At 47.1% G+C, this 18713-nt stretch overlaps 1 protein-coding gene across 2 annotated transcripts in view; it reads right to left on the reverse strand.

The window, feature by feature from the left end:
* The window catches only part of TNRC6C (trinucleotide repeat containing 6C), a 40993-nt gene extending 23440 nt beyond the window's left edge, over positions 1-17553 (reverse strand). The window contains exons 1-4 of one of the 2 annotated variants that reach the window (XM_006869539.1): positions 15041-17553; positions 5972-6189; positions 5473-5639; positions 446-526 (exon numbers count right to left, since the gene is read on the reverse strand). In XM_006869539.1, coding sequence (XP_006869601.1) covers positions 446-526; positions 5473-5639; positions 5972-6189; positions 15041-17409 — 2835 coding nt within the window. In that variant the 5' untranslated portion in view covers positions 17410-17553. Of the gene's footprint in view, positions 1-445; positions 527-5472; positions 5640-5971; positions 6190-15038 lie in introns of both variants that reach the window. The other variant, XM_006869538.1, reaches the window with a different exon arrangement.
* Positions 17554-18713: the final 1160 nt, after the last annotated feature.

Raw genomic sequence — 18713 nt, forward strand, 5'->3', positions numbered from 1 at the left:
TCTGGGCAGGGTGTCTTTTCGTGGGAGCCACATGCGTCTGGGCAGGGTGTCTTTTCTGGACAGGTCATCTCAGTACTCCCCACCCAGCTCTATGATCCGTGTCCACCAAGCACATAAACTAACACAAAGGAACTCGTAACGACAGACTAGAAGAAAAGACTAGCCGTATAAACGAACCAAAGAAACAACAGAACAAACAAACGCCCAGTAATGGTTTCTTCTAGGAAAAGACCCCAGCACCTTTCAGGATAGAAAACTACGTGGACTTCCTCTCTAAGTCCCTCATCAAAGTGACCAATGTCAAACTGCCACCTGGGAATTTGCAAGCGAGGTTTTGTCAACCACCTCATCCATCACTCATTTCCTCCCCCTTCCTCCGGATCTGTCCCCCACACATGGGCAGGGGGAGAGGCACAGATGGGAGCAGGAGCAGAGCATTAGTTACCGGGAAGCCCATGTCCGTGAGCTGTTTGATGAGCCGCGTCAGGATCCAGGTGTCGTCCTGCTTGGTGGACGTCTTCATGCCCTGGAACAGAGAGGCCAGTAGTCACGGTGAGTCGCCACCACTCAGAATCTTCTGGCTAAACAGTGACTAGTTCTTTGCTGCAGAAAGTCCCTGGGCCACACTGGTAGGTAACAGAGGGACTTTAGAAACACAGGGTCATCATTTCTCTTCTCCAGAGAAGGGTTTCATTCACCACAGACATGAGTGAGCTTCAAAGAGTCTGGGGGAAAATTCCACTGTCTTTTAATAAGTCCATTACCAGATAACCATAAGTACTCTAGGAGACACAACCTTTGGCTAATACTACATGAAATTCATGACAAGGCTTTTCTGTCCTTCTCTGAGCTTTGCTTAAAAGACAACAGAATGTAGGGTTCTCATTCCAACTAGAAGAAAGGAATAAAAAAGCCTGTTAATGTTACAAACTTCTCATTGGGCTGCTAATTGTTAGATCAGCAATTCAAACCTACCAGCGATTCCTTGGGAGAAAGAGTAAACCCTCAGAAACCCGAACCGGCAGTTCTATTTTGTCTTACAGAATTGCTCTGAGTTGGAATGGACTCAATGCCATGACAAACATCCTTCTGGTATTCTCTGCTTTCAGCCAACATCCATTTGACATCAGCCATGTTCCATGTCCTCATCTGAATCGGGCTTGAACCTCTGGCACTTCAATGGACTGTGGCCGCCATTTTTGAATTATCTTTAGCAAAACTTTACTTGCATGCGATATTAATGATATTGTCTGATGATTTCCGCATTCAGTTGGGTCACTTGTCTTTGGAATGGGCACAAACATGGATCTCTTCCAATCAGTTGGCCAGGTAGCTATCTTCAAAAGTTCTTGGTATACATGAGTGAGTGTCTCCAGTGCTGCATCAGTTTGTTGAAAGATTTCCATTTATATTCCAGCAATTCCTGAAGCCTAAATTCTTTGCCAATGCCTTTAGCCTTGGACTTCCTCCTTGAGTACATTTGACTCTTGGTGAATTCACCAAGAGTACCATTGACAACTTGGCAATTTCAAGACAACTTCTTGAAATGGTTGAACATTGATCATTTTCTTTTTGGTCAGTTGACCCTCTGCATTCCTTCCATCATCTTTTGATGCTGTCATCACCATTTAATATTTTGCTCAAAGAATCTTTCAGTGTTCCAAGTCAAGGCTTGAATTTTTTCCTTATTTCATTTTATTTTTTTTTAGCTTGAGAAATAGTGTTTTCTCCCCTTTTGGTTTTTGAATTCCAGATTTTTGAACATTTCATTATATTTGTCTTTGTCTTCTCGAGCTGCCCTTTGAAATTTTCTGTTCAGTCCTTTTACCTCGTCATCTCATTTCTTCCATTTGTTTTAGCATCTCTATGCTGGAGAGCAAGTTTCAGAGTATCTTCTGACATCTACTTTGATCTTGTCTTTCTTCCTTGCCTTTGTAATGACTTTTTGCTTTTTTCCTGTTTGATGTTTTTGATGCCACCCACAACTCATCTGGCTTTTGGTCCTTAATGTTTAATGCATCAAATCTGTTTTTGAGATGATTTCTAAATTTAGGTGGGTTATGTTCAAGGTCAAATTTTGGCTCCTGTGGACTTGTTTTAATTTTCTTCAGCTTTAGTCTGAACTTGATATGAGTAATTGATGGTCTGTCCCTGGCCTTGTTTTGGCTGATGATATGGAGCTTTTCCACCGTCTCTCTCTCTTTTTTTTAAACATTAACATTATATGTTTAATGACACTGAGATGCAGATAGAGCAGGGCATTAAGGAATGGAACTTTAGCATTTAAAAATTTGTCTAAATTGCTTTGGTATAAATAATAAGTGTTTGCCCATCTCTGGTGTATTTGGATAGTCTCTATTTGGTTTTTCCTTCGATGGGAAGTTTTCTCATTTAAAATTTGAGCTACCCTTCTCTTTCACTTTTTTTTTTAAGGTTTTTATTGTGGATTGAGTGAAAGTTTTCAGGGCACATCATCGGTTTCACATTCATACATTCATATACCTTGTTTCATTACATTGATTATAATCCCCTCCACATACCATCAGTTAACAGAGTTTCTCTCTATCCTCTTTAGATTTCTCTTTTTTGGGAAAAACTTTGCCTTTTTGGAATTTACAGTCTCGGCTTTTAGGGAAGGTTTTTACATTTATCTGTGGGTATCCAGGGCTCATGTATGGAATTACTAACCAGCATAACTGAATAATCAGATAAGGGACATCTTGCTATGTCTGCTAGGTGTCCATCGTCTCTTTTCACAGATGCAGTCAATTTAATTTCTGTGTATTCCATCTGGCGAGGTCCATGTGTACAGTCCTCTTATGTTGCTTTAAAAGGTATTTACAAAGAAGTCATTGGTCTTGCAGAATTCTATCATGTGATCTCCAGCATCATTTCTATTACCAAGGCCATATTTTCCAGCTATTAATGCATCCTTGTAGGCATGTGGCTATTATCCTATCACAGACAGTATTATACTTCATGACTGATCTTCGTATGTTCTTTTTGAAGATAAATGCGACGCCATTCCTCTTCAATTTCTCATTTTGTCATTCAACTTGTAAGCCATGGTTTACAACTTTTTACTATTTTTACATGGTTGACAATTTCACAATGTCAATTTGTCATTCAACTTGTAAACCATGTGACTGTCAGATTTAAAATGGCCAATACCAGTCCATTTCAGCTCACTAATGCCTAGTATCAAAGTTTATGCATTTCAGTTCATTTTTGACAACTTCCAATTTTCCTAGATTCATACTTTCTACATTCCATGTTCTGATTACTGATGGATGTTTATAGCTGTTTATCCTTATTTTGATTTGTGTGCGCCCCGTCAGCAAACAAGGTCCCAAAGGCTTCACTCCATTCACGCCACCGCGGTCAACTCTACTTGGAGGAGGCAGCTCTTCCCCAGTTATATATGTATGCCTTCCAACCTGAGAGGCTCATCTTCTGGTGCTGTATCTGACATGATTCTGGTGCTCTTCATCAGGTTTCAGTATTCACTATTCTGGTGTCATGTGACATGGTGTCATGTGTCATAAGATTTTCAGGGGCTAACCATTAGGAAATAGTCTGCCTCTTCTTCCTAGTCTGTGTTAATCTGGAAGTCCAGCTGAAACCTGTCCACTATGGGAGTGCCCTGCAGGGGTTAATGTCAGTGGCATAGCTTCCAGCGTCAGAGTAACATGCAAGACACCACAGGACAACGAACTGGCAGACAAGGCTACAGCCATGGCGAGTGAGAATGCTGGCTCGGCGGCTCAACAAGTTGTACATTTGTCAGATACTGTTCCGTTGGCCCCAGGTGCCCTTCTACGAGCTTCATCCTGAGGGGATGACAAGGGGCAGGTGTTTCCATCCCCTGAGTGGTGGGACAACAGCCCAGGTTTGCCTACAGCCTTATCAACACAGTGTGGTCACTAAACAGTGTGGGCCTCTCTCTGCATTGTCTTGGGTTGAATTCTGATTTCAACCCAGCCAGGCAGAATACTCATTTATACATTCAGGAGCTGTTGGCACTTCCTGTTGTTGGGGTCATCTAACCACATTCTTTGCTCATTTTTCTACTGTTTTTTTTTTTTTTTTCTTTTTCTTTTATAGTAGTCTTTAGGACCTTTCGTGATCTATCAGGGAGGAAAAAGCCTTTCTGTAGGATGTGAGTTACAAGTAGTTCTTCCCAGTTTGTCATTTGTCTTTTGACAGTGATTACGGCATTGCTATTATTCACAGCTTTCATGTTTGTCTATTGAGAGTTATAAACCTTTAATTTAGGGAGTCCTGGTGTGGCGCAAGGTCGGTAGTTCAAACTCACCAGTTGCTTCCAGAAATCTTACACTGGGTCGCTATGAGTCGGAACCAACTCAGCAGCTTAACAACAGCAAGGAGACCTGGGGTAGAGTTAGGAAGGTTTCAGCCACGCCAGGGCTACTTTCAGATCTGTGTTCTTTCAAACTGGACTGCATCTCGCTGTGCAGGCCTACGCTGCTTTACTGCATCTCGCTGTTGCTGTTAAGTGCTTCAGATCCTGAGTCTCTTCACAAACTCAGGGTCTGTGGCTACCTGCGCTCCAAGTCTGCCGGCACCAGTTCCTGCTTCTGTGTCATTGTGTCAGTGGTAATTCTCACAGTGTCTCGGACGGCTCCAAACTGGCTACTTCACTGACTACCATGCAGTATCAAAAGAATTTCTTTCTACGCTGGGAAACCCAAACACTCGTGGGGCGCGCTTTCTTGTGATCACCATAACATCTGTAGGTGTGAACTGTGGCTGTAACTTAATTTTCCCTCTGTTTCATGACCATGTAACTGCCTGCCTCATACACTGTACTCTCTTAAGAGCTGAGGATTGACCCCCAAGAGCTTTTGGCTCCGTGGTCTCTACACTTGTTATATTTACTGTCTTAGGAAGGAACATGGACAAATCTGAAAAACATGAGTTCGTTTAAAAAGAAATCTAATATACGCTAAGATAATGAACTCTTGGAATGACAAAGAAAAATGACATTTGAAGAAGGAACACTTGGTGAGGAGAAGGGCAGGAAGAAGTGTCCGGCTCCCTGCCCAGGACTCCTTCCAGAATAGAACCGAATGTGATCCCAGTCCAGGGTGGGAATCAGTTGAAAGGGTGCTTCCTTGGTGGGGGTGGGCTGGAGGAGGTTTGAGCAATGCTCACTCCTGCCCCCTCCTCATTGTTGGACTTCCAGGTCTTGGGTCCCAAGCCTGAAAATCCTCTGGCCAGCTGCCTGACCTGCAGATTTTGTACCTGCTAGCAGAGGTCTGCAGTCTGCCACTGGACCGATGGCTATGGGACCTGCCACTTCTGCCCACATAAGTGTGTGAGCCATTTCCTTGACAAAAGCCCCCTCCCTCACATACACATACTTGCCACTCATTTTGCTTCTTAAGAACCCAGACTACGACAGTACCGAGTACGGGGTGCTCAGCGTGTGCGCTCTGGCTCTGCACGTACCTTTTGAAGCCCTTTTTTGGGGGCATTGCCCCAGGAGCTGCAGGAGGAGGCGTTGTCCTGGGAGGCAGCATTGCTCCACATGTCTCCGTCTTCATCTTCCCACTGACTGGTGCTGAGGTTCACTTCGTCCCCGCTGCTGCCCCAACCTTCTTGCATAGATTTTGAAGCTGGAAAGGAGCAGACAGGCACTCATGAAACCCCCCATCTTTGGGGCAGATGACCCTTCACTCTAACTGAGGGGAGGTAGGAGAAGAGGGTTAGTGAAGGCACAGAGCTCCAATGAAGGCGCATGCCTGGTGCTAGCAGTCTCTGGCATCCAGGGTTTGCTCTTGTATATTTATTTATTCATTCATTTTAAATGTGAGGGTATGCACTCCTATTTAGAGCAGCTCCTTTGTGTTTGTACATCTGTTGGAACCGTCTTGTTTAGAGTTCGTCTCTCACATGAACATACTCTGAGCCCCGTCCCCCTTCTCTGCCTGCAGGCCGCTGGGCTCACCTGGTTTGCACAGGGCTGGGGCAGCAGCAGGGCCGCCGGCTCGTCCAAAGGTCACTGATGGCTCAGCAGGGTGGTCGCCCCATCCACTGCCACTGCTGGGGGGCTTCCCCCACGCTGCGGTGCCGTTGTCCACCAGGGTCGATGGGGAGGCTGGCTCTCCCCAGGCGTTTTCTGCCTTTGAATGAACATTTGGCATTTCTCCCCAGCCTGAGGACACCAAAGAGGGGACCAAGGAGAGACAAGAACCCAAGTGAGATGTTGAGAGAAAGAAGAGGCGCCCTGCAATTTCAGTCATCTTTGGCAAATGCACATGTTTTTGTTGAGTTAATCCTGACTCACAGTGACCCCATGTGACAGAACAGAGCTGTCCCCCCACAGGGGCTCCCAGGCTGTCATCTTGGCAGGAGGAGATTCCTAGGTCTTTTCCCAGCAGCTATCGGGTAGCTTTCACTTTGGTTAGCAGCTCATGCTTAGTCTATCCTTGTTTTCGTTAAGTGCCGTTGAGTCGGTTCTGACTCATAACAACCCTGTATAGGGTCTCTAAGGAGTGGCCGGTGGGTTTGAACTGCTGGCCTTGTAGTGAGCTTTTCCTACAGCGCCACCCAGGACTCCAATCTACCTCTATGACGGCTGTGAGTGGAGCTGAAGGGAGATGAGCACTGGGAATTGGGATGGCTTTGCCTAGCTTCTGAAGACTAGGATTTTCACTCCTGACCCCGCCCTGTCTGAAAATGAAAAGACCGCCCGAGTCTGTTACAGCCCCGAGTAGTTAAAGCCCCCACGTATTTACAACATGGTGTTGCTAAGTGACCGCGAGTTGGTTCCGACTCAGGGTTTCCAAGGAGTGGCTGGTGGGTTTGAACAGCCCAGTGCTTATCATACAGTGTCACCTCAGGACCTAACAGGGTTTAAATGAGTCAATTAAAATGAGTATTTACGAAGCAGTTTGTTTTCCTTCTGGTATTATATATAAATGATCTAAAAGAAATGTTTGTCACACTATTCTTCTATGTGGGCTCAAACACAGCAATGATTGTGAGGATGACGCAGCACTGGGCAGGAACCAACTTGTAGGCAGCTGACAACAACACTCTTTTCTAAGAAAAAATTGCATGTTTTAAGTGTGTATTGTAAAATGATCTTGTTTATCTTTCTACCAACCACCTCAACCTCCGTTTGAGGACTAAGGTCCACCTGACCCAAGCCCTGGTATTTGCAGTAGCTTCATATACATGTGGAAATTGGATAATGGATAAACAAGACCATAGAAGCACGGATGCATTTCAGTTATGGTGCTGGAGGAGAATATTCAAAGTACCATGAACTGCCAAAAGAACAAACAGCCAGAGTGCTCCTTAAAAACCAGAATGGCCAGACTTTGGACCTATTATCAAGAGGGACTCACATAATTCACAATAAAAACTTAAAAAAAAAAAAAGAGAGGGACCAGACTCTAGAGAAAGACATCATGATTGATTGGCAGAGTGGAGGGTCAGCTAAAAAGAGAAAGACCCCCAATGAAATGGGTGGCACAGTGGCAGCAGCAATGGGCTCAGGAGGAGCAGTGATTGAGAGGTTGGCAAAGGACTGGGCAGTGTTTCATTCTGTGGTGCATAAGGTCACTATGAATTGGTACCAACTCAATGGCCCCTAACAACAAGAAGCATAGATGACTTTTGGCAGAGAAATGAGAAGATGGGACATGTCAAGGTAAAGTGATGAGGCAAGTTGTAAGGCCTTCCGGGGAGCTGGAAAGAGTTGAGGACACAGGCGAGGTGCTGTGGGGCAGGGCTCCCCTAGGCTCACTGGCTGCGTGGGTGTCTTCTCTCATCAGGGACTGGCTCTGCATGGACATTAAGACCTGACCCCATCATTCTGCTCTGTGCAAGATCTTTCTTCCGCAGAATCGCTGGCCGTTTCGAACTGCTGACCTTGAAGTTAGCAGCCTAACTCGTACCCACTATGCTACCAGAGCTCCTTCGTTTATGGTATAGAATGTAAATTTGTTGTTGTTGTTAAGTGCTGAGTTGGTTCCAATTCATAACGGCCCTATATAGGGTTTTCAAGAGTGGCTGGTGGGTTTTAACTGTCAACCTTGCAGTTCAAGCTGACCTTGTGGTCCAGTGTTTTGCCTTACAGCACCACACCTTGACTTTCAGAATGTAAACTGTTGTTATTGTTAAAGGCCATGGAGTTGGTTTCAACTCACAGTGACCTTGAACAGGGTTTCCAAGGAGCAGCTGATGGGTTTGAACTGCTGACCACAAGGTCCAATGCTTACACTACACCACTACACCAGGAGTCCAGAATGTAAATAGCTAGCCCAAAATCTTGAACGTATTTGGTCTTCACATGGATAGTTTGATCTCAATTATGAAATTCATTAATTTTCCCTTGATGCTCCTTATCTAATAAAATGCAATAATACTGGTTAATGACAAGAGGACATACAAGCTACGAATCACTTTAAATTACAAGCTGTCTGCCAGGCGAACAGTACAATATGCAAATTGCTGCCAATGACAAGGGAGTTGGTCTAATCAGTCGTTGCTGGCAATTGCTAAGTATACCATTACCTGTAATTACACTGGAAAACGTCATGCACATCGAGAGAAGTGACTGTACAAATTAAAGGACAAAATTAAATCAGAAAAAGTAACACAACTGATCAAATCAATGTTCAGGGAAGCAAGAATAATTCTGGCGCTGCTAGAGATTGATAAGCTGTTAAAATGCTGACAAACTGGACACATCCAATGATGGAGTCACCGGAAATGGGGCTGTCATCATTCGACGTCCATCTCTGAAAGGCAGACTGCAAGCGATTTAACCAAGACACGATAAATTCCAAGACTAGGCCAATTAGAGTTCATTGATGTGTTTCAAGAGCTTTTGATTTCTACTAAAGCAACACAAGAGGAGACCTGGTGGCACAATGGTGACATGCTTGGCTACTAACTGAGAGGCGGGCAGTTTGAATCCACCCAGTGGATTGGATGGGAGCAGACAGCCTAGCCTCATCTGCTTCCATAAAGATCACGGCCAAGAAACTGCTCTCACTGAGTCCAATGCACTGGGGACCAGAGCGCCGGCCCCTTGTTCGACACACAGGCCTCACATCAATAAACATTCCCCCCTCCTCTGCAGTGGAACTTTCTAGTCAATTCCAGCCCGATTTATGAAGCCCCCCAAACACAGGAAAGAAAAATCCAAACCAAACCCCATCCAATCCAAAAGCAGCACCCACGCCCACAGAGCTCAGCCCTCACTTCAGAACGACTGGGTGATGCTTCAGGTAGGATTCCCGCCTTCCGCCTGCATGGAGCCAGGGCTCAGTTTCTGAAGACCGTTGAGCTGTGAGGTAGAGCATCTTGCTGAGTCATTGCAGCAGCAGCTAGCTCTTGGGCTGTCCTTTTTGTGGAACAGGTGGGGTTCTGGGTTCCAGGACAGGGAGTCTTGGAGGAAGGACAGTGCTCTGAGCTTCTGGCTCTGTTACGACAGAGAGAGCCCACAGGCAGGCAGAGGCGTCTTTCCAAGTCTGAGTTGAGTGGACGTAGGTATGGCCCGGCCGAGAGGATCACATGTGTTTCCTGCCTGTGCTGATGGCGGTTGTGCTGGGGAACTTAAACTGTACCACAAACACAGCATCATCACTAGATCAAGTCACGTTTCCTCGGAGTAAACTTTTCCAACTTGCGTGAGATGACGACCCACTATCAGAAGAGCTGACAAGTCTGGCCGTGGCTGAGGAAGGCAGTCCTGAGGAGAAGCGGGGCACAAGTTTGTTGTTAAGTGCCGTTGAGTCGATTATGACCCATAGTGACCCTTTATAGGCTTTCCAAGGAATGGCTGGTGAGCTTGAGCCACCAACCTTGAGGTTCAAAACAACTTTATAGTCCAGCGCATTAGCCCGCAGCGCACCTCAGGACTCCATGGAGCACAGGGAGTAGAATGGAACAAAGAAAAACGGAGTGGGTTACAAGTTGGACTGCTAACCATCAGCGGGTATCTTCCAGTTGGGAGAAAGATGAGGCTAGGCTGTCTGCTCCCATCCAGATGACAGGCACGGAAACTCTACACAGGGTCCCTGTGAGTTAAACCAACTGGATGGCATGTACTTCAGACACATGACACCCATTTCACTTCCACCAACGTGGAGAGACAAAAAGCTGTGCATGCTTTCATGACCCTACTCTGTGTGGTCATTCTACACACCCGGCCCTTTTTCCACTGACCGACTGCTTTCATGAAGCCTAACTGTGTTCAGGGATGGAGACATGTTCTCCTGCCTCAGCCTCACTGCCAGTTGTAGGAGTTAATAGCCAGTGATCTCATGTGGGCCGGCAGACGGATTGTAAGGGTTTCGGCTTATTTATCTCTAGGTGTACAACATCATTGGCCAGTAAAGTATTTTTAGCATCTCTTCTCATTCCCTTAGAAGCAAGTACTCGCTCTGTCTGCACTTTCTCGCTTTGGCCATACCACTGGTGCCAAAATGACATACCAGCTCAGCCATGATTTCATAGCTTCGTAGGTTAGCCCCGCCTGGCTGACAGAGCCGTGGAAGAGGGCTGCGATGGCAGCTTCTAGGCGAGGCGACCCCTCACAGTTCCATGGAGAGGCAGGCTCTGGAGTGTTCCCGCAGACTTGTCACTGCCGCTCTGGTACCTAGTTCATGAAGTGACATTGCATTCTGAGATGACAAAAACGAGCGAATATTGATACCAGAAGGAACTGGCCCTGGGCCATTCACGTCTATAAAACTGGACATTCAAAATACGAATTTCAGAAACTCTTTGGCTCAACAGAAGCAATCAGTCCCCTTTAAGTGGCAATGTGCATCAGCTGAAAAACATAACTGAGACTCTAAGGGGGTGAAAACCGTGTACAATTTACACAAGATAACAGCAACACTATAAAATGTCTGTAAAACACCAGCCGTCAGCATTATCACGTGCAAGGCTTTTTCAACTATGGACACGAGCCAGGGCTGCCCCCACCGCCAACCCTGACTGCTTAGGTCATGGAGGGCAATGGGTGGACGAGCCTCACTCAAAAAAGCAGCGAGAGGGTGAGGAAACCGAGTATGCTGTTAACACTGGACAGGCACTGGGTCCAGGAGTCAGCCCTATGGTCCAAGGACATCACTAGCAGAAATGAAAACAAGGAGTGACCAATGGGTCCTATGTATATAAGAGACCCTGTTTCTGCATACGGGCTTACAACACACAAAGAGAAGTAGTTTGTCAAGAACCACGCATTTCCCATAAAAAAGAAATGATTTTGGCTCTTCAAAGCAAGAATGCTTCACCCAGAGTAAAGCTCACATTGTTTGTCTATTAAACACTAGTTAAGAGTAGACTGTAAGGGCAGCCTATCCAAGGGGAAAAGATGAACCGATGCAATGTGGTTCCAGCCAGCAAAATGACACATTGCTGAGTATATATATGTTCCTCATCAAAGCCTCTGTACCCTCAACACCTGCCCCCTTGAGCTGTCCAGAAACCAGACACAAATTCACAGATAACACAATCTTAAAACACATGCAAATATTTGAAGGGTATAGTAGACTTAAGGAGAAACCTAAACATTCAACATTAGACATTTACAAACCTATGGCTTAGGAACCAAATGTGGGCTAGGGCCTGCTTTTCTAAATAAAGTTTTATTGGAACTTGTCTACAGCTGCTTTCCTGCTACAACACTGGAAGTGGAGATGGCCTGGCTTGTGAAGCTGAACATACCTACTTTCTGGCCTTTTACAGGATGACTGCTGACCTCTGAACCCCATAATTGCTATTTTTGTCCAAGGTCATTTTAAATACATGACAAATTCTACCTAGGTTGTTGGGAAGAAGTGCTCTTGACGGCAGAACTCTATGATGAGCATTTCTGCTCCTGAATGAGCCCCACAACCCTGAGTGTTGTTTCTGCACTGTGTGTGGCCGTTGCAGTGGATTTTGGAGCCAGCAGACATAGAAAGGGTTGCTGTTGGAATGGGTGAAGAGGGCTGGAGGGTGGAGGCGTGTCTGATCTCCACCTCCATGCCCTGGTCACAGTTGTTGTCCTATTCGGCACTTCTCCAAGTGTGGTCTCAACATCACAGGGGTGTTTACTGGACTCCCACATCCTAGGGCCATTGATGGAATTTCCAACATCAACTTCCCTAAATCCAGGTGTTTTGCAAGATAAAAATCCCACAGACGGATGGGGTAAAACTGGACTAAGTGGAGGTTTTGTGGGGGCCTGTGTCTTTCCCTCTCACGCTGCCCTCTCCATGGACAGGGCTCTCTTCCTTGCCTCGAGCCCCTCGCCATTTTTCTTTGAGAACCATGTCTCCAAAGAGGGCCAAGAAGTGACCGATCCCTTTGTTGTGTTTGTAGTTTCTTGCTTTGGCTATATCACTGGTGTCAAAATGACAGAGCAGACACCGGCCGACCCTGACTGCTCAGGTACACAAAGGGTGTTTGAACGATTACCTCTTAGTCTATGTGTACAGGTTCCTCATGAGCACAATGAAGCATTAGAGAACATTCATTCTCTGTAATGTTGTCTATAGCTTGTCATGATCCAAAGTTGAAAGCCTTTGCAGAGTCAATAAAGCGCAGGTAAACATCTTTCTAGTATTCTCCACTTTCAGCCAAGATCCATTTGACATCAGCACGTCAGCAGTGATGTCGTTCCATGTCCTCGTCTGAATCTGGCTTGAACCTCTAGCAGTTCCCTGTCAATGTACTGTTGCAGCAGTTTTTGATTTTTCTTTAGCACAATTGTACTTGCCTGTGATTACTAGGAGCTTGATTTTAGGAATGAGGGAGGACAGAGTCCTACCTGTGCACAGGTGGAACCATACAACTTATGGGCCAAAGAAGGAACATTAAAAATATTCAGAAGAATGAGGTTAAAAAGGAAAAGAAATTAAAACAAAATTTGTTCTGTACAATGATACAAATAGTCTTCATTCTCCTAAACTACTATGACAGAAATACTCCCAGTGGATGGTTTTAACAACCTGAAAGGTATTCTCTCAGAGGTGAGGGGACTGGAAGTCTGAATTCTATGTCTCCTGGATCTAGGGGTTCTGAGCAGTCCAGGGACGTGCTCTGCTCCAATCTTATTCCACATTTCTTGCAAGATCAAAGGTGATACAAGCCACACCCCAGGATCAGGACCTGAGTAAGGGGCTGCCCTCCCCCCCCCCCAAGGCCCCTTACAACTCACTGGCTGATCACATCATGGAGAACAAACCCACCATTACGTAACTGCCCAACCAAGGGGATACTTAATTTACCAGGATACAACTCAATACATGATATAAGCTATCCAACATGTAATAAATATATAAACTATGAAGTGGAACATTTGTCATTTAAAAAGAGGTGATGCTGACGTCTGGTAAGATGGTGGACTCAACAGACACACCCAACAGCTCCTCTACAACAAAGATACAAGAGACCAAATAAACTAGACACAGAGGAAAATCCTGGTGCCCTGAACTTCAGAAGGTTTAGAGAAGTGGATTGAGTGCTTGCTGCAAGGAGGCTGAGTAGGGACAGCGAGCCAGCAAGACCGAGTGGTGAATGGCTGGCCAGACGCAGTGTGACCATTCTAAGCCTTTGTAAGCAGCTCTGGCGACAGGAGGCACAGCAGAGTCACACAGGCCACTGGAAAGGTGCCATTCCTTCTTTTCCCTACTCTCCCCTGGTGACCAGAGATGTGGCCAGCTCCCACCTCATCCACCCTTGGCACAGCCCCTGCTCTCTGGGAGCCTCGAGGTTGGGAGCTATGGCAGTGTGAGGCGAGGGCTGGCTGTGCCGCTTTGGTGCGCTGTTTCAGAGCTTGGATTCAGGCAGGCTCAGCTTATTAGGACCTACAGAACCCACAGAGCCACTAGGCCAGCATATAACTGATCACCCTGCCTCCAGCTGCCCTGTGGTCCTATCAGACACTGAAACTAACTCCATCAAGGGCCTCCATGAACCACTTCCGGAGTGACTTAAACATAGAAAACATGGAGGCCTAGAAGGAGCTTCAGCTAGCTAGGGCCAGAACCACCACTGGTACATCCCTCCCATGTCCACCTGGTGAGCTCCCTGGCTTTCAGGAGCCCCCCAGAGTTTCTACCATCTGTAAGATAAAAGGGTCCAATAGCTGTACTGCCTTTTTTTAGGTTTTTTTTTCCTTTTGTTGTTCCATTGCTTTTGTCTGTCTTTTTCTACTCCTTCTTCGCTTTTCATTCCCTTGAATTTTACACTTTTTATCTCTGCTTTTGTTTTTCCTTCTTTTCTTTTGTTTCTCAATGACCCTTTTCTTCTTCTTTTTTCCTTTTGATCTTTGTTTACTACTTTCTGCTCTCTTTCTCTTTTCATCTCTCTTCTCCCTGGTTTTTCTAAGTTAAATGTCTCCCTTTTATTTCCTCTCTTCTTTTTCTCTTCTATAGCTTCCATTTCTCTGCCTCTCCTTTGTTTTCACAATTGTTATATTCTTTGTTCTGGCTGCTGCCTGTTTTTATTTTTTCTCTTTTCATTGTTGATTCCTTATTTGTTGATTCTGTTTTGTTTGCTTCCCTTCTCTAACTACACACAAGGAGAGAGCTGGTGAGAGCCTAAGAACACATCAACATACAACCACCCATTAAATACAAATTCAACAACCCCACAATGCCTTGGAGACAATACACCATTTTAGCCCACAAGAAGACACAAGAGCAAATTGCTCAAACAAATGACCAAGACTCAGAGCCAGAAAATGTTTCTGAGGAAGAAAAGGTAATGGAACTAACTGAAAAAGAATGTAAAAAAATGACATTTAGGTACCTTCTTTCATAGGACTGACAGAAAGATAGAGGAAAGCAAAGAGAACACAGAAAAAAACTTGTGAAGAATTCAGGAAAACACAAGAACAAACAGAAAATAAATGCTTTCTTCTCTTTGGATGATACTTAAATACAGTACTACAGGGTTAAAGGGCGTTTTAACATTAATTCTCACATAAACACCCATCAGAGTCCTTATGAATATGTTACAAGAACGGACTACTTTTTCACTCGTAAAGGAACATAAAATACCTTTCGTACCTGGACCGAGCAGAGGCGATCGGTTAAGCTGCGTGCTGGCCTGGTGTGTCGGCGGGGTCTCCACCATGTTTGCGCTGTTACTGGTGGTGGTGGTGGTGGTGGTGGTGGTTGTACTACTCTGGATGACCGGGTTGTTTCTGTCCCACATGTTTACCGTTTTATTGTTGTAGTTGCTTGGGTCACCCCAAGCTGAGGTACCATCATCGATTTCCATTTTGCGTCGAATGGAGGGTGGAGAAGGTTCCTCCCAGCCAGTGGCCTCACTGCTATCCTTCTGTTTGATGGGTACTGGCCCCCCAATCCACCCGGTCCCAGTCTGTTTCACCGAAGCAGCCCCTCCCCAGTTACTCACATTGCTGTCTTGGGGTTTGTTAGCCCAGTTCTGTTGGGGGCCAGGCTTTAAAGACTCCCCCCAGTTGGTACCTGGATTCACCTTTGCATTGGTGCCATTACCCCATCCACTGGTCCCAGACCTCGGAGCATCATTCCAACCGGAAGCTGACCTGTTGTTGTCTGCCTCCCAGCCAGAGCTATCTTTCTTCCTGTCCCCCAGGTGCCCCAGGACGGATGCCGAGTCAGTCCAGTCGCCCCCTCCTGCACTCCAGGAGGGGCTGGGTTTCTGCCCGTCCCCCCAGTGCTGAGATTTGGGTTTCTGAGGCTCCCCCCAGGTGGGAGACTTGTCTTCCTGACTGACGGTCCCACTCCAGGCATGGCCGCTCTTGGTAGCAGCGGCCGCAGCAGCAGTAACAGCAGTAGAGCTTATTGAGTCCCCCCAGACCCCTGGGCCATTGGATGCTTTGTTGTTGCTGTCTCCCCAACCGGTGTTTGCTGGCGCAGCAGCGGGGGGTGAGCTGACCCACCCAGATACTGAAGAGGTATTTGTACTGTTCATGATGGACCCATCGCTCTTCCCCCCTGAGTTCGAAGGCTGAGCAGCTGCGCACCCCCAGGCCTCTGTCCCATTGTCATTCTTTCTCTCAGACCTAGGGGATTCTTCAAAATCCCAGGCAGTGTTTTGCTTTACAGGAGTCTGTCCCCAGCCAGTGTTCGACAGGACTCTTGGGTCAAGATCATTCCTTGGCAATTGGATGTGCCCTTGGTCTACAACCCCCTTGTCTCGCCGGCGGCCCTCTCCGGCTCCTTCCCGCCCAGTGCTTCCTTCGTTGTGATGACCAGAAGCCTCCTGACTTCCTTCGGCTGTGCTCGCTCCAGAAGATGCAGCTTTGGCCCAAGAGTTCATCTGGTCGCTGCCAGGCTGCATGGCAGGACTCTGGCTGCTAACACTAGGATTGTCCCACCCTGTTGATCCTTTCCCATTGATGTCATTACTGGAATGGTGGTTTGGGGGCTTCCCCCACTCCCCATTGACACCATTGGAGGTGCTCCGGCTGGGGTGGCCCCACGCTCCATTGTTGCCACTGCCCCGGCCCCAGGCTAGGATTCCAGGACCAGCGGGCGGTCCGGAATCCCAGGCATTGCCTCCGCTGCCTTCCTTCTGCACAGCACAGCTGGAGCCCTTGTGTTTAGCACTTAATGCTGAGTTCACAGTGTCTCCATTCCCCTGGTTGAACCCAGAATTGCTATTTCCTGTGGCAGGGTTCCCCGGGGACAGCCCCCACACAGAACTGCTCATTCCTTCACCACCGCCCCCACTGACTTGGGAAACTGAGGATCCGTTAGCACCAGGAAGGCCTTGCAGGTGGGGCGGCATGATGGCCCCCATACCAACAGCCATCCCCCAGTTTGGCAGTCCGTTTGTCTGCATTGCATTGACAGGGCTTGGGGAAGCGTTCATGGGGTTAGTGTTATTTGGCCCATCAGAGTTAAGGTTCTGAGGTTGTACGCTGAAAGACACATTCTGAGACGCGGACGTTGGTGGCTCTGTGCTCTCCTGTGGCAGCAAGTTGCCCCAAGCACCTAAAGTGCCTGTTGGCTTCCCATTGGGGCTGCCCATGTTCTGACCTATGGCACTGACTGGGCTGCAAATACTGGAAGGGTTGCCTGTTGCCACAGTTCCTTCATGTCCGAGTACAGGCCAGGCGGCTGGGTTGGCATTGGGATTAAGGTTAAGATTCATGCCAGCATTGGAGTTGGAAGCACCCCAGCAGTTCGGACTTCTGCCATCGCCAATCATGTTGTCCATTTTTCCATCCCCACCACTGAGGGAGCAGTGAGTGAGGCCCGAGCTGGAGCCTGTGGCTACGCCCCACACGCGGGCCGAGTTCCCATTCCCGCCGGCTCCGCCTGATCTGAGGGGACTCTGATTAGAAGTGCTTTGGACGAGTGCGCCGTTGGTGCCATTATTGCCATTGGTCTTCTTAGTGTGTCCAGTGAAGGGGCCCTGGGCACTCCCTGTCGCCATGTTGCTATTCTCCGAGCCACAGGTGGCGGCAGAGTCAGTTTCTGGGGTACATTCTGAGGCAGAGTCCGTCTCGGCTCCTGGGATGGACGGCCCCGCCTCCTTGTCAGGCCTGTCTGTGATCACTCGGTCCCAGCTGCAGTTGGCTTCGCTTCTGTATGTGGGCTGCTGTCCCCAGTGGGGACTTTCATAATGGTCTGCCAGTCCACTGTGGCTGTGATCTGAAAAAGAGGAAACAAAAATTCACAATTAGAGTCGACTGTGAACTAGTCTTGGAGAAGTTCTTCCTTTCCCAGAGTTCAGTTTGAAATGACACATGCTAAAAAATAAAGATTTAGGGGGGAGGTGGGGAATTGCTAGTCTTCTTCAGAGCGCCCATTTAGGAAAGCGTGAATGTCTGGGAAGCAGGGTTAGTTCTCACCCCCACACCTCTGGAGAAGATCAACCACGCAGGTGTCTTTGGAAGCATTCGTAGGAAAAGCAATCTGGGGGACCTGAAGGCAGCAGGTCTCACTTTCTGGCTCACCAACACCTACGAGTAACTCAGACTCCTAGGGAAATGTCGGCGAGGACCCCAAGTCCCAATGGACTTTGGAACACAACTTGTGGACTTTTCATGACTCTGGTTAGAAGAATTGCACAGCTGTGTAGAGACAGCCCTGCTCTTCTGGTAGACAGCAGAGCCACATAGCTGAGAGCCAGGCTGTTTTGGGTGGTGAGGGAGAGAGAAGAGGTGTGTGGTGCAGCAGGATAAGCACCGGACTGCTAACTGAAAGGTCAGTGGTTCTCACCCACCAGCAGCTTCTGGAGAATCTAATACAGGGCCGCTGTGACTCAATGGCACTTCTCAACCACTCGGGGAGGAAGCACCCAGTCACATCTGTACTGTTCCATCTGCTCTTCCGCAGTCCTGGCGCGGTGCTGCAGGATAAGCACTGGGCGGAATCTGAACCAACTCCAAGGCACTAACAACACTGGATCTTCCAACCATTAGGGTTTTACCACAGACAGACTCCTGTGTGCTCATCGAAACTCGCTTCAGATGCTATCTTCCTGGAGTTCTAAGGAGCCTTTCTCCACGTGTGTGCGGTTTCCTTAAATTGTAGTCTTTCATTTGCAATCCATCTCAGAAGAGGACTCCAATACATTTTCCAACCGACTGTATCTGCAGTTTCTATCACTCAAGCAGTAAGGCGAAAGTAATGGTAAAAAGCATGGAACCCAAACATACAGCAAACTCGCACAACTTCGAAATCCTTGACAAAGTTCCTTTAAATAGTGTGATACACAAACAAGTTTCAGTCAAC

Source organism: Chrysochloris asiatica, unplaced genomic scaffold, assembly GCF_000296735.1.
Source record: "Chrysochloris asiatica unplaced genomic scaffold, ChrAsi1.0 scaffold00132, whole genome shotgun sequence".
Classification (NCBI taxonomy): domain Eukaryota; kingdom Metazoa; phylum Chordata; class Mammalia; order Afrosoricida; family Chrysochloridae; genus Chrysochloris; species Chrysochloris asiatica.